At 39.8% G+C, this 15,785-nt stretch overlaps 1 protein-coding gene across 2 annotated transcripts in view; it reads left to right on the top strand.

Annotated features, from left to right (window-relative positions):
- UTRN (utrophin) overlaps positions 1–15,785 on the top strand; it is a 418,084-nt gene that overhangs the window by 87,446 nt on the left and 314,853 nt on the right. For both annotated transcript variants that reach the window (XM_076333919.1, XM_076333918.1), the window contains 10 exons: positions 649–741; positions 1,626–1,798; positions 5,285–5,400; positions 6,472–6,635; positions 7,217–7,420; positions 8,564–8,745; positions 9,460–9,610; positions 11,090–11,209; positions 11,962–12,063; positions 15,118–15,225. In XM_076333919.1, coding sequence (XP_076190034.1) covers positions 649–741; positions 1,626–1,798; positions 5,285–5,400; positions 6,472–6,635; positions 7,217–7,420; positions 8,564–8,745; positions 9,460–9,610; positions 11,090–11,209; positions 11,962–12,063; positions 15,118–15,225 — 1,413 coding nt within the window. The remainder of the gene's footprint in view (positions 1–648; positions 742–1,625; positions 1,799–5,284; positions 5,401–6,471; positions 6,636–7,216; positions 7,421–8,563; positions 8,746–9,459; positions 9,611–11,089; positions 11,210–11,961; positions 12,064–15,117; positions 15,226–15,785) is intronic.

Below are 15,785 nucleotides of genomic sequence, written 5' to 3'. Positions count from 1 at the left end.
CTAAGCTTTGCTTCTTCTGAGGGCTGAATACTTGATGCAGGGGTGGGTAGCCACTCCTGCCCTCTTGCTTACTAAAATAATCTCCTTGTCTCTCTTTCTGTGTTTTTTATCTTTTTAATGATCTCAGTTAGACCATCACCAAGTCTATATAGGGTCCTATGCATATAGGAAACTTGAAATTTTTTTTTTTCTCTTGAGCTTTTGGTCTCCTTGTATAAACTTGTCCCATATGGATGCTGGTTCCTGCAAAGGACAAACGTATTCTTAATTACAGAGTTTTCATGGTTCTGTAATATCTCGGAGTGTGCCTAGGAGCAGGACAGCTTAACTTTTTTTTTATATTAGATCCTTCATATTTGCATTTGTATTGGTCAGTTTTAACTGCTGGTATGCGTCTGTTTATTAGAAGAGAAGGATAAAACTCTTCCAGGGGAGTATCTTGTTTGGTGCCATCTTTTGTCATGTTATTTAAGCAGTTGTCATGACAAATTCAGATAGTACTCTGTCATCTCTGGTTCTCTCTTTCTAACGACTTTTTATTTCAGAGCACTTGATAATATGTGGCTGGACAGCCAGGAATATGGGGTGGGGTTGCGACTTGAAGCTGTGATAACAGTGTTTAATATAGAGTTGATCCGACCTCTCCAGGTGGAGTTGGTGAATATTGGAGGAACTGACATCGTTGATGGAAATCACAAGCTGACGCTGGGGCTGCTGTGGAGTATTATCTTGCACTGGCAGGTGAGAGGCTGCTGCGAGATCTCTTCCTTTCCAGGAATTGCGTGCATCAATCTGCTGGGATTCTCACAAACCTTCCCAGGATTTTGGTGGCGGAAAATACTGCTTCTATTTTGGGCTGGTAAATAAAGGCAGGCCAGTGTTTGGTTTCTGAGCTCTGTCTATTGGCTGCCTCCTGCAACACGTATTCTCTTATGTGCTCAGTTGTACTCAGTCTCTCAGTTTAGTTCCTGCTGGTGTTAATTGCAGAGAGTCTTTTCAGGCTAGAGCTTTGTATTTATATTCCTTCCTCAAGGCTTTTATGCTCTTCTGTTAGCAGGTGTTTTTTTACTATCTAGGTAGCTGTGTTGGGCTTGCATCTTATATGCTGCTCTGTAGGTTTGTTTCTCAGTCTCATAGATTGAATTGCTCCTGGTTTATCCAGGTACCTGGGAGGATCATTGAATTCACTTGGTGGGACTTTGGCAGATGCTTACGCATAGTACCCAAACAGCAAACCACTTTTGTTGGCTGAGCAGGTATCCTCTTGCAGAAAACCTGTGCAAGCTGTATTTTTGGGGTTTGCTTACTGGTGGAACTGCAGCACAAGGCAGTGACAAATACTATACCCAACATCTAGTGTAGGCAGCACTAAGGAGAGGGGGAGGATTGTAACGTAAGAGTAATGTGCCATTATTAAACGAAGCATTACTGATTCTTGTAAACACTAGAGTGCAAAGATGGCCTGAAGACTCCTATTCCCAAATTTCATGTGAGGACTTAGTTCGATTCACAGTTTTTCATGGGAAAGACCCTTTCACGATTTGTGAAATAGCTTCGTTCAAAGGTTTTGTAAGTAGGAAAAGTGGAGAACATGTCTGTAAGGTGTAGTTGCTGCTGTCTTGCAGGTGAAGGACGTCATGAAGAACATCATGTCAGATTTGCAGCAGACCAACAGTGAGAAGATCTTGCTGAGCTGGGTTCGGCAGTCCACGAGACCTTACAGTCAGGTCAACGTTCTGAACTTCACCACAAGCTGGGCAGATGGACTCGCCTTTAATGCTGTCATCCACAGACACAAGTAAGTAGCAAACAGCTTATCTTAGACCTAGTGAAGTAAGCAGCTTTTTTGCCATGTCTTCATGCTTGAGCATTTCACAGCTTCTAGCCTGTTTCAGTGATTCATTGTTTGGGGTTTTTTTTTTTGTTGTTGTTGTGGTAACAATAACAGTGGAGGGACATTGCCAGAGCCTTGCAAAGGATGGAGCCAAGGCAGCAGTGTAACTCTCAGTTCCTGCACATGCATGCACACTTGCTAATTGAAGAGGATTTACATCCTGCTTAGTATGCATTATAGAGCGAATATGCTGAATGGGTCTCTGCAGGGGGGGACGACCACCTCCTTCCCCTGTACTTCCTTCCTCCTGCCCTCCCTCCTCTGCAGAGCGAAACATTCCTTCAGTCAGAGTTTGCCATATCATTTTAGTAGGAAGATACAGAAGCTTCAAAAAGAAGGAATAAGAAAGGCTCTGTAGCTTTCCTTAGTTTTTGAATGTACGTTGCTTGAAAGAGAATGTATGCGGTTCTTCTGGCAGAACTGTTGAGCAGAAGAATCAAAGGGTAATAGAATACTTCAGGTATCTGTAGTGTATTCATTAGTTTGTTCATTATACTTTATAAGGAATGCTGTTAAAGCTTCTTTGCACAGATCTTTTGTGTTCTTTCTGATTTTTGGAGAACACTTTGGTAGTCTAAAGAAATCATCATTACAGACTCCTATGAAACTTACATACCAGTTCTTTTTTTTTTTTAAAATTTTCTTTGAGATCTGCTTCTGGGCAATCCATTCTAATCCAGCGTACTTTAATTGCTTTGCAAGGGCTGACTGTTCTTAACCATAAATAACCATTTTAACATGGTAATGGTATGATAATATCTAGAATTTATCCAGACCTCCTGGCCACCAGCTATCTGTCATGGCAGTTCTTTACAAACACCCAGAATATTTATACCCAGCAGATATAAAGTGTTCACAAAAGCGTACGTTCACTTTGAACCTGCTGTTCTCTGCTCTTAAGTGCCCATTTGGCCTGTGGTGACTGAAATCACAGGGTCTGTCACAGGCTCGCTGGCTTCAGGATGGGTCTGCCCTGACACACCTATGTGCCTTGTAGACCAGAGCTAGCTTGTGTTCAGCCTACGTGGATGCATGGGGAGCACCTGCACCACACTGAGGACTCCTGAAGGTTTGGAAGGACTGTTCTGCAAAGGCAGAGCAATACTAGCAAAGGTCTCTGGAGTTTATCAGAAGAATTACCGAGTCCCTTCTCTGGACGGTGTGAGCCGTACCGGTGGTTTTCATACCAGCGTAATTGCCTGTAGTGGTGTGGCTCTGCTGCTGAACGAGTGAAGCTTTGTGATGGAGAGAGTGCCAGCTTTGAACACAAGTGAGACCTAGGTGACCTGAGGGAAGCAGAAGGAGAGAGGTAGCAAAATTGCCTTCAGGTTGTTGTCCTTACGCATTGTGATTGTGTGCTAGGGCTTTGCAGGATCTGAAGTCTGTGAGCTCTGCCCCTTTCAGAGCACTGTTAAGTAGCAAAAGCCCCTGCTGAAAACTTTAACTGCTTTCCTCTGGCTTCCTAAAATTTCTCAGTTACCTGGCTCTGCTGATCTCTGAGCCTTTTATTCCCTCTTCCTGGGAGCCTGGCAGCCTGGCAGCTGCCAGTGCGTCAGAATTCAGCTCTGCTGTCCCTGGACACCAGTCCTTTAGCCAGGGAAGCACCATTTTCCCCACCCTTCTAAGAAATCTTGAGCTGGGTTTAAGTTTAGGTCGGCTTTGAAAGAGAAGCTTTAAAAGGCAGTTGCAAGGAACAAAGGGATTGGGGAAAGTTGCAGAAGTAGTAGGACAACAAAGCAATTTAGCTTACCCAGACAGTAGTGCTTCCCTGCCTAAGGGGTATTTTCAATATTGCTTTTTTAATTTAGCTTAATATGGCACTTAATATAGGAGAATCTTTGTGGATCCCATTAAGAGGTTTATTAGCTTGCTTGTCACTTTATGTATCTATCAACAATTGTTAGCAGTGCTACCTCTTGGCTATAATATCTAGTATCTTTTTAACACTTGCAGTACTTAATAAAATTGTATGAGGTAATAGGACATTTAAGATTTTACTGTGCTGGTCTCTTTCATTTCCTAATATTAGCTTAGTTCCTCTTTGAATTGAATTCTGCTCTTTGGTACAATTTTCTTGCTCATAGGTAAATACCTAGATTGCATCTTATTAGAATTTGTGTTATCATGGCAGTGTGCAGGTAATGCACATACAGTATACTTACTGCAATGTGTTTTTCAAAGTAAGAGTCTCTGTTAAAACTTTGTGTGAATCTGTGTTGTTATCCTTGTTGCTTCTTGCGTGGAGGTGCAACATTCCACTAGCTTCTGTCAGGATCTTTGTATATCTCTCTTCCCCGCTCACCCCACCTTCCTCTGGCTTTTTGCTTCTCGGACCCCTCTGGCCTTCCTGTTTCACAAAGTGTAATGACTGGGCAGATGTTAAAAGGATACTCTCAGGTCAATTTACAACTGAATTAAGTATTAAAAGAATTAAAGGCAAGCCCATCTCTTCCTCCCCAAGTTCTGTAAAGCACAGAATCAATAGCAGTGTTTTAGTGAGAAGCCACTATTACAGGGGAATGGCAAGTATTTTAATTGCTCTGTAGTCTTACAGCTGTGCTGCTGCAGCATTAGGCTGATCATGCCCTCTTGGTGTAGGTACAACTAGGAGGGGGCCCTGTTTGCTGACCCCGCTTCCTGCTCTGTGCTCTGCTCTTTCCCCTTGAGACCTGCCAGTATGTTTTGGGTGCACAGCTGGACTGGAGATTTGGTTTGGTTAAAGCTGGCACTGTAAATCTATCAGCTCCTTGGTCTGATTCGCATTGTGACTCTCATGAGTACTTGTGATGGGGTGTTTTTTTGTAGGTTTTTTTTTTTAATGGGGGGGAAAAAGACCATGGGGCAGGGTGAGTGAGCAGGGGTGGAGACCGCTGCTGCTCCTGGCTGTGATGGTCTGGGGTGGTCACTGAGCCACATCACAAGTTTGGAATGAGGCTCTCCAGGTACAGAGTGACTTTTGATTACCCAGCAGAGCCTGACACAGAAAGCATGTAGTAACAGTAATGCTGTGAAGGAAACAGTTGAAGAAAACTGGTTCTGGAATAAATTTTAAACACAGAGTTTATATATTTTCTTGTTAGTAGTATTTAATCTCCTGTTGCAGTCAATGAGTATATGTATAGAATACATAGAATAGAAGGTGGATGTTGCTGTGGACGTGTGGTCAGTTAATAGATTTGTGATTGCCAGAGTCTCACTAATAAAAAGAAAGCACGTATTTGTATTTATGCATTTGTGTATATGCACTTACATTTATATTTTGTATGTATGTGTATGTTTATATTACTTATGGATATGAAGGTAGCTACCTAACTTCATATTCTGCATGTATGGAACTTTTTCTTGAGGTAAAATTTACTGCTTGCTTTCCTGTTTCGTCTTTACTTTTAGACCTGAGCTTTTCAGCTGGGATAAAATTACAAAGATGTCCCCAGTTGAGAGACTGGAACATGCTTTCAGCATAGCCAAGAACCACTTGGGAATTGAGAAACTGTTGGATCCTGAAGGTGGGATATAGTTATTTTACTTGACTAGAGGCTTTTTCGAGCTCTCTTGAAAGAAATTTCTTCTATTGTCATTTACTATGAATACAAATTTCAGCAGTTTTGTGCAGTGGTATTTTGTTTCAAGACCTTAAATTTGGGTTTAAAAGAATGTAATTTCTAGGGTAAGGGTATGTCTGTGTGCGTATGTTTTGGCTTCTTGAATGTTAAGGTTCAGATTGACTTACCATTCAGAGATGGTATACAGAAGGTGAAGTTGGTACCCTGTTTTTTTTTTTTAATTTTAGGTAGGAGTTATACCGCAAGGGTCTGTGCTTTTCAGATGAAGTAGAACATTATGTAGAATGGGATAGCTCATGATCTTTTTTTCTTTATATATACACTGAGTAGCAGTAGCTGCCAGCGCTGTGAGAACTTACTGTGTAGGAATGCTTACCAGGAAACTTTTATGGCTCCTTTTTAAAATCCTGAGCTGTTGCTCTGCTTTGAAGTGAGCCTCCGAAGATTCATTTTTGTAAGACAAGCTCTCAAACTTTATAGATTCAAGCACTACCTTCTTAAAAAAAAAAAAAAAAAAGTGTTAACTGAATGGGTGGCACTCGTAAACTGAGACATAAGCGAACCTGAGTCGCTGAAACTCTTTTCCATATGTAAAGTAAGAAAACGAACTGACCAGTGCTGGGAGTGGGGATAGAGCCTAAGTGGAAATGTTTGTTTATGCAGGGTACTGTCCCTGAGCTGCATTTCTGCTTGGGAGATGCTCCAGAATAATTTTCCCCAAACAGTTTTTATTCCTTAGTAACTTCAGGTTTGGGCTCTTGCTTCAAAAAGATCATGCCTTTCAATGTGAATTCACTTCCAAATGTAGAAAACTTATTTTTTTAATTTTTTCTCCTTCATACTGCTTTCAACATATGTCAAACCTGGCCTTTTAACTTAAAGCTTACTAAAGGCTACTTAACAGGAGAACCTGTGATTTACACTACATGTAAAGTCTTACCTGTATTCTAAGTAATGATTTAGAAAAGCAGCTTCTTCATTTATTTTTCCCCATATTTTATCTTTTTGATGCAGATGTTGCTGTACAGCTTCCAGACAAAAAGTCTATTATTATGTATTTAACCTCTTTGTTTGAAGTCCTTCCTAAGCAAGTCACTATGGAAGACATCCGGGAGGTGGAGACCCTTCCAAGGAGATACAAGCAGGAATGTGAGGATGGAGAGTTCAACATGCAGCAGGTGTTTGTCATCAAAGTCTGCCTGGCTTTTCCTGAGTTGTAATTTTAGCTGATCTTCAGGCTTGTCAGTTATCTGTGGAACATGCCTTCTATCTTGGGCATCACAATTGGGAAAATATGCAAAATCATAGCATCTTCTTTGTGATTGACTTCAGTTGTTCTATCTTCCTTTTTCTTTTCTGAGTCATGTACAAAATGCTGTGTGAGGTATAAAGTTGTGTTATGCTGCTTTTGCTTCTCTTTCTCATTTATCTTGGCAAGCAGGAGAGGGTGGCCCAAAATCTTTAACTGAGTTTGCTGCAGGACTTGTGGTGGTGGTGGTAGTGATGGGTTTTTGATTGGGTGTGAGATCCACTGTTAAATGAGCAAGATTAAAGTTGTCTTTTCTATCCAGGTTCTTTATTTTAAAATGAAAGTTCATTAGTGGTGACTGTGGCCCTTCTCATTAAAATGTACCCGACGATTACTTTTAACATTTTATGAAGGATTAAAAGGGATCTTAGTTGTTCTATTTTCAGTATCATTTGGGACAGCATTTTCTGTGCACTTCTAAGACATCACTTTTTTCTCTTGGCTGCCTAGGTTGTAGCACTTGAAGAGGAGCAGGGCAGTTCTAGAGCAGAGACTCCCAGCACGGTGACAGAGGTGGATATGGACTTGGATAGCTACCAAGTTGCTCTGGAAGAAGTTCTTACATGGTTGTTGTCAGCTGAGGATGCATTTCGGGAACAGGAGGAAATATCTGGTGATGTTGAGGAGGTCAAAGAGCAATTTTCCACCCATGAAGTAAGCTTCTCTTGAAAATTCACTTACTGTTTTTTCATGTGTGTGTGAGCTGCAGAACTTCTATTTCCTAGTCCTTACCCCAAACCTGCCATTCTGTTTCTTTTGTCTTGCTTTTTCTAAATTAAAAGCATCTCTAACTGAATGTGATGTGGGTTTTTCAGTGGTTTTGTGTGGTGGTTTTTTTTTTTTTGTTGACAAATAATAGCTTCTTGAAGGTGGAATAGATCTTTTTAGGAGAACTTACAGTGGAACATGCTTTGAAACTTTAATGTATTTTTTTTAATCAGCTTTTGGTGGCTGGCTCACTGGTGTCTATAATACAAAGACAGTCTGATCCAGGCTGATTCGTGCTTCTCTGCTGCCAACTATTAAAAAGCCTGGTCAGCCTTATGTCACTTGCTGTTAAATGAGGGCAATGCTGAAATTGATAATCGTTTCAATTTAATTCAGTGGTCTCCCTGTCACGATTAGCATAGTTTATTTCAGAAACATGTGGTGTTGCTTCCAAAGTGGTGTTCCTTCCAAAGTGGTGTGTTTTGCTTCTGTTCCAAGTCTGAACAAATGTTCTAATGTTGCTAAAGTTTCAAGTGTCATGTTAGATGTTTTAGTTTTCTCCTGTGTCAGCTTAATTGAGTAGTATACAATTGAATTTTAAATCTGAAGGCTGATCAACATGAAGAAGTTTTTTTCCTTGTGCTGTAGTTTTAAAGCCATGAACCAAAGGAAGAGGTGTTCTGGATTTATACTAAATATGTGAATTTTTAATGTTATTAACTCATAGGATTCTATTTGCTTTCCTATGATACATTTCAGATCTTGTTTTATGTTGGCCATAGGTAAGTTTCTATTTTATTTTCTTGGTGCATTTGTTCAAAGGCTGTCGTCTTATAAACAGCTTTTTCTTTGAGGTGGTCAGCTTTTTTCCCCCATTAGCTCTATTTTACTGGCTCCAGAATTTTTGTAGCTCATGGAGAATCTTCTATCATAGAGAGGAACAGGTCTGCCATACTTGTGTGTTTGATGGTGCCAGCTCATTCTGCAGCACTGTTTTAAACATGACAATTTATTAGGACATTCACAAATTGATAAACTCCTGTAGGAGCTTGCAGGTCATGGTGATGTCGCTGGTTGTACCGTTTCCAGGGTTTTATGATGGAACTGACTGCGCACCAGAGCAGCGTGGGCAGTGTTCTGCAGGCTGGAAACCAACTGGTAGCCCAGGGAAATCTGTCACCTGAAGAGGAGTTTGAGATCCAGGAGCAAATGCTGCTGCTGAACTCCCGCTGGGAGGAGCTCAGGGTGGAGAGCATGGACAGGCAGTCCCGGTGAGTCATGCCACACAATCTCTCCTAGAGCTGCAGGACTGACCTCTGGTGCTTACTGCATCTCAGAAGAGTCGGTTTGCATCCATTTGTGATATTTTTTTCAGAATTAACTCTTCAGTTTGTGACATTAAATCCATCTTCTTCATACTTTCCAAGGTGAAACAAAAGAAATGAATATAACTGGGGTGGTTTTTTTGATTCTTATATAAAAGTATTTTGTGACTGTTACGTTATGTAAATGTGCCAGACTAGATATATAGTATCTACATACAGTAGTTACATAAATGTGTTTTTAATATTGTTCCAGTAGTTTAAGTTCCTCAATAAAGCATACGGTAGACATGGATAGCTATGTGTGTTTACACAACTAAAAAGCACTTAGAAGATTTTTTTCCTGCCTGTGGGTTATCAAGCTAAGAGCTGCACATCAACAGAGAAACTGCATTTTGTTGCAACTCTCAGTGGAGGCTCTGTTAGCGGCAAATCCCTGTTGCAAGAAACAATCCCTAATATAAGTTGCATAATGCACTAACTTTTTTTGTTGAGAAAGAAACAGATACGTAAGTGTTCCTTAGATTAACAGTGAAAATTTTATTTGATGATAGCTAACTGGTTTATGAATGGCCTTGCTTCTTTCCTATAGGAACTAGAACTTAGTCTCTTTCCTTGGGAAAACTGTTTCTGAAATAACTCTGCCTGTGTTTCCCCCTGCAGCCTTCATGACATGCTGATGGAGCTCCAGAAGCAGCAGTTGCAGCAGCTGTCCGACTGGCTGACGGTCACAGAAGAACGCATTCAGAAGATGGAATCCCAGCTCTTAGCGGAAGATTTGGAGTCTCTTCAAAAACAGCTGGAAGAACATAAAGTAAATCTTTTTGTCTGCTATGTAATACGTATGGAAGAAGTATTTGGAAGATGTGTATGTTGGTGGGTTCCTTAGCTGAGAAACTTGATGGTGTCAGAAGTCATATATGGCTGTATGCTGAGGGGCTGCATTTGATGTTTGGAAAAGGATGATGATGGGGTAGAAAGGAATTGGAAGTTTCTGGAAGTGCTTTCTTAACTGGACACTTGAGCACTGATGACTATAGCAGAAACTGTTATATTCGCTACATGCGGGTAGCGAAACCTGTGGGGGAAATTGTGTTACCCTCACTTCGTGCAGCAAATGAGGCCTCTCCAGGTAAATTTTTGGTGTGAGGGACAGTATGAAACGTACTGTGGACAAACTTGCCTTTAATGACTGGCAGGCATTACGAAAGCATGCTTGAGGCTTGCAGATTAAAATAGTGCGGGAGTTAAAACTCTCAGGAAGGGCCTCCCAAGTCACTGATTCCAGTCCCTGCTTTTACAGGGATTGCATCCTAAGGGGGTGCATAGACACTGCTCTCTGGTGTGCACAACATTTTGGAAGTGGTTTGTCTCTCGATTAAGTTTACGGATGGAAGTCCAGCCTTCCTAGCCTGCAGTGTTTTTTTGGAGGAGAAAGATGGCCTTTTGATACTTGTCATGGTTGCAGCTTCGGTTTTTGTATTCAGTGCTGAGGTTTGACCTTCTCCCCAGCATGGGGACATACCTCACAGGGCAAGAACTCCAGAGTATTTTTAGTCTGTGTAATTTCCTGCCCCACATTTGCATTCATTCCTCTGTCTTCAAAGTCTGGGGAGTTTGAGGCGTGTTGTTCACGGAGTAGCTTAGGATATTCTGGGATGAAAAGTGATATTTACAGTACTGTAAAGGCATATTGATCTTGCAGAGATATTTCGGAGGTAGGCTTTAACCATGGAATCTGTTCTTCTAGAAGTTGTATGAATATTTAAATCTACAGATTATTTCAAACTAATCAGAACTGCTTTCTGCGGTTTTCGACTATTGTCTTTGAACATCATGATCAATTATACCACTGTTGATACTTATTATTATATTGTCAACTATTAAAAGACGAATGTTCTTAGTGATTTTTCCCTGTTTGGCGTGCCCTATGATACTTGCTTATTAACAATCATAGCTTTTTATAGGAACACTTAAGCTCTCTTACCTATAACAGTAGACATATAGAAAGTCAATGCAGTTGTCATATGATTCTCCTAGTCAAGTATGGTGCATAGAGTTTAAAGCACTCCTTCATGTTTTCCAACATTTTAACAGAATGGTTTTGGGTTCATTTCTAGCAGTCTTTTGCTTACATTTATTTAAACTGTGCAGTGATTCCCAGTGGTAAAATCTGTGCTTAACTGTTGAATCTGAAGTACTTTGCCACAGCAGTTGTGTTAGTCACTGTGGCCAAAATATAGCAGATTAGCAAATGTATTCAAAGTTGGTAACCTCTGATTTGTTCTTCTAGAGCCTGCAGAGTGACCTAGAGACAGAACAGGTGAAGGTAAACTCCCTAACGCACATGGTCGTCATTGTTGATGAAAGCAGTGGGGAAAGTGCAACAGCTATGCTGGAGGAACAATTGCAGGTAAAATGTTAGAGCCCTCTTTTTTTAACTGTAGTAGCAGGCACTTAAAACCTTTGCATATAATTGTTAATCAGCATTTTTGTATTTAAAGACAATTGATCCTAGAAAGTAATTTAAAGTAATATTTTCTTAGAAATAATATTAACGTAAAGAATTTACTAAATTTGCTCAGGGTAAAACCTGCAAAAGTGCTTTGGTGACTTTCAAGCTCAATTCCTGATGAGTCAAACTGTTTGCGTTCCCAGTGACTTAGGCGCTTTTGTAGAGTATCCTTTCAGCAGTTTCATTAAAATGGGAAGATGCACAGTACAACTCTTTATTTCACATAAGTAATTTTCATTAGGAAGTTAAAATCTGATGGGGAAAAATATTTAAAGACATGAGCACAATTTATCTAGGGAATGTTGTGTGAAGTATTTTCCTGTTTTTGTCAGAAGTTAGACTGTAACCTGAAGTATAGGGAGTGTGCAACGGAACGTATTGAAACAGAATTCATGCTACTTTGTTTGCTCCTTTTGAAGTCAATCAAATAGCTCACTGACTTCAGCAAGAGCAGAGATAAGGCCATAGGTGAATGCTCTCGAAAGTTTTAACCTCCAGCTTTGTGCAATACAACAATGGCGATTACTGGCAAGGCGGTAGCTATAATGTAGAAAGAGGTTACTGTGAAGTAGAAATTATGCTTTTGAATATCTGATTTTTGAGTTTCCTTGTGAGGCTTGTGAATGTTCATGAGTTTCCTGCTTTTGTAGAGGCTTGGTGAGCGGTGGACAGCAGTTTGTCGTTGGACTGAGGAACGACGGGTCAAGTTGCAAGAAATTCAGCTTTTATGGCAAGAGCTGCTGGAAGAGCAGGTTAGTAGCTCTTCAGTTACCCAGAGTGACTGGTTGATTTGTGGAGGGGGAAAAACAACCAAACACAAAAACCCCAAACCCCTTAGTAGGGTTTAACAGCTCTCAGAAAAAAGCCTTGAAAAACTAGATTTTATGTTATTGTTTGGGTTCCCAGTGTTTCTTGAGGAGTAGAGTAGCTGTGCAGTGCAAGAGAAGTACTTTCCAAAGTTTAGGTAAGAAAGTTTATAACTCCTTATAAAATAATTTCCAAGGTAGCTTGCAAAATGTCCAAGAAGTGGGAATATCCATGATAGCAAAATGACAATGAATCACTAAGTATTTGGTGGTTTGGTAATTACAGAAATTTTCCTGATTAAGGTATATGTGCTTACAACATGGATATGTGTACACAATTGTGCAATCAACTGATCAAATGGATACTGTTTTCAAAATCAGTAACAAAACATTTGGTCAATATAGCAAAGCATGCAGCTTGTCTTGTTTTGCTGAGTTTAGGCAAACAGTTGAATTGTGAAAAAGATGGTACTGTGAGGTTTTTTTTCTTGCTTTGATATCACGCATTTTACATATATATTAAACATACTGCTAAACGCAAATTAACCGGTGGCATAAAAAAATATGGTAACACAACTACATGTGTTAGGTTTGCATGCCTAGTGCTAGAGCTTGTTTTGTGTCTCAGCTTAAAATATTTGATGGCTTTTCCTTTGAAGGTTTTACTTAAACTGTTTTGTTTTCTTAAATGATGGTATTTATCACTGTAAGCTATTGTTTAAACTCTGCAGTACACACATTGTTAGACATTTGAAAGAAGTAGAACAGTGCTGATGTAGCTGTTGCTATCAGTTACAGCCTGGTTTCTTTGACAGGGATGTTTTGTCTGCATTTTTTGGGGTTGCATATGTGTTTCTCCCTGACCCCTCCCATATCTATTTGCAGTATATTGATAAGTTGAATTTGCAGCTCATGTGAACTTGTTGTTAATATGGACCCAAAATTCAGATTCTGGTTTATCCAATGCCAAGTATTTATTTATATATATTTATTTAAAGTACTGCGTTGGCTTATGTGTATGTACATACAGAAAATTGTGTGCTAGCATTTTCTGGCTACTCTTGGGCAAGATAAGTCTGAGTTGAGAAATAAGAATTCCTCAAAAATCCTCGTTCTGTATGCCAAGGTACGGGCTTCAAGTGCTCTCAGTTTTGATGACCCTATGTGAACATGTTTCTGTCCTCTTCCACCCTTATATTGTCTGGGGAAAAACGACCACTCTTTGACTACTACAATGCTGTTAAGAGCATCATCTTAATGGAGTTGCTTTGCCTTCAGCTTTTTTAATTTGTATGTAATTATGTTGCTCTGTAAAAGTGAAAAAAATTAATCGGTGTTTGTTTAATGTAGAATGTCAGATAGCAAGTAATGAGGAAATAGAAGCTTATTTTAGGTGGTTTAGATAAGCCTGTGTTTGCATTTGTTCAACTCTGAACAATGCATTTATTACTAACAGGTTTGAATTACAGTTCTCTGTCCTCAAGAATTGTCAAGTGACCTACAAAAATTACATTTTGAAACTAATTAAAAACTTTAATACAAACACTTTGTTAACACAAAAGTAACTAAAACATTTAGGTACTATAATTTTCCATTTTGCCTAGCCAGACGGAGAGATGAGCAACAGTGATGCATCAGCCTTTTTGTGGCTGCCTAGAAAATTTTTGGAAACCACATTGCCAAGTCAACACAATTCTTACCACTCAGGAAACAAATTCCTCAATCAGTGCCAGATATTTCTTAGCACTGTGATAATTATGTTTCAGTTTTCTAGGGAGAGTTATCTTTGACTGCTGATTTAGCAGAAATTAATTGAATACGTTGAAGGGTTTTTAAGCTCCTCTTATGCATAAAATATGTTGGCTGGGATGCCAGTGTGATTTTGCCAGAGAGTATGTGGTGTTATAATTTTGTTTCTCACAGCCGTATGGCATTTCTACCACCATTGTATTTGCTGTCTGTACATTTTGCATATTGGTTTACATTGGCAATGTAAACTGCCTTAACCCTTTGGCCCAAAAGTTGCTGTAGTCAGTTCTGGGACAATGCCAAAAAAATACAGCTAGGCTGAGGAGCCTAGTGGCTGTTGTAGTGTGTTGTTCAAAGAACAAAAAGGTCTGCCTTGCTGTATCATTTTTTTATATATATATATATATTTTTTTTTTTTTAAGACAGAGGAGTAGCAGTGCGCCAGTGGCTGTGTAACTGAACTTGATAGAGAGCTGGGTATTCTAGTCTATGGAGGTGGCTGTGCAGCAGCAGCAGTATGTTGCAACATAATATAAAATGTATAAAATCCTTCCTGATGCTTGATGCCAGTTATTGCTGGAGTTTCCGTAGGAGTGCTGTGTGACCGAAGAGAAGTGAGATCCAGGACAGGTTTCCTAGAAAAAAGTGGAAAAAGTTTGAGATCCCTGAGTTAGCGCTATCCAGAGCAGACCACTCCAGCTTTCAGCAGTTAATGAGACAGTATTTGCTGAAGTTATTTTGCAATTGGAAGTAGGTACAGTAAACAGGGAAGTGACTAATTAATATCTGAGTCTTTGACCGACTGCCTGGACTAAGAGAGCTCTGAATCAATGGTGTAGCTTCTGTGAGAAAATGCTTGTAATGGCTGGTTTTGAATCACAGAGGAAGAAGGGTGGAGAATGAAGGAAAGCGTACATACCATTTGATATATTTAATTCTAATATAATTTATAAGTCCTACGTCAGCTTTATGGTGGATATCCAGTCGCTATAAATAACTTTGGGGGGGTGCGCTCTGATATATTGAGAAATGGTTTTGTTGAAATTGTTTTGCTGGAAAGTATTACTTAGTTGTCTGATCTGATATTTTTTTGTCCCCTTTTATGTGCTATTTTTGTTAATGCCAACTGAAACTCCTGCATATAAAGACTGCAGAACTGTGCTTTGAACGCAAAGATCTTAAAGAAAGAATTGTCAATAGCTGTTTGACAAACCTGGTATTTTCTTGTGCTATTTTTCTTACAATCTGCAGTGCTTATTGAAAGCTTGGTTAACTGAGAAAGAAGAGGCTTTGAGTAAGGTCCAGACAAGCAACTTCAAAGATCAAACAGACCTGAGTGTGAATGTTCGAAAACTAGCAGTGAGTATGGCTATCCTGCTCTATCCTGTCAAGTCTCATAGACTAAATGAATGACAAATTACCAGTGTGACCCCAGTAGGAGCTGTGAATGCATGATACTTTGGAAGCCAGGACAATATTCTCTCCTTGCCAGATTCTTCCACTTGAATTTAAAAAATGTGTACAACTTACTCCGTGGCCATTCCAGGTTGGCATGCCAAACTTTGAAACAGCTATCCTGGGTTTTTGACAGGGTTTGGAGTTTATTGCAGGCTACCAGTCAGCTGTGTTTTCCAAAGTGTGGGTTTGTGGTTTGTGTTTTTTGGTTTGTTTTTTTTAATACATTGGTGCAGCCTGAAGCAGAACTAATAATTTGTAACTGTTACTCAAGAGATACTGCTGACTGCTCTAGGAGCTGTTTCAGGGATGTGCTTTTTTTAAGAGTGTCTGTTAGTGCTTTGTTACACAAGAGAGAACTGTTTTGAAACCTATGATGCCTCTGGCTCAGTACATTTTTTTTTTTTTTCCCCTCATGGAATTAAAAGCTAAGGGGTGGCAGAATACTTGATGTCATCTTTTAA

Source organism: Aptenodytes patagonicus, chromosome 3 (assembly GCF_965638725.1).
Source record: "Aptenodytes patagonicus chromosome 3, bAptPat1.pri.cur, whole genome shotgun sequence".
Taxonomy (NCBI): Eukaryota; Metazoa; Chordata; class Aves; order Sphenisciformes; family Spheniscidae; genus Aptenodytes; species Aptenodytes patagonicus.
Note: the sequence above shows the minus strand (reverse complement) of the source record. Positions and strands in the feature narration are given on the sequence as shown.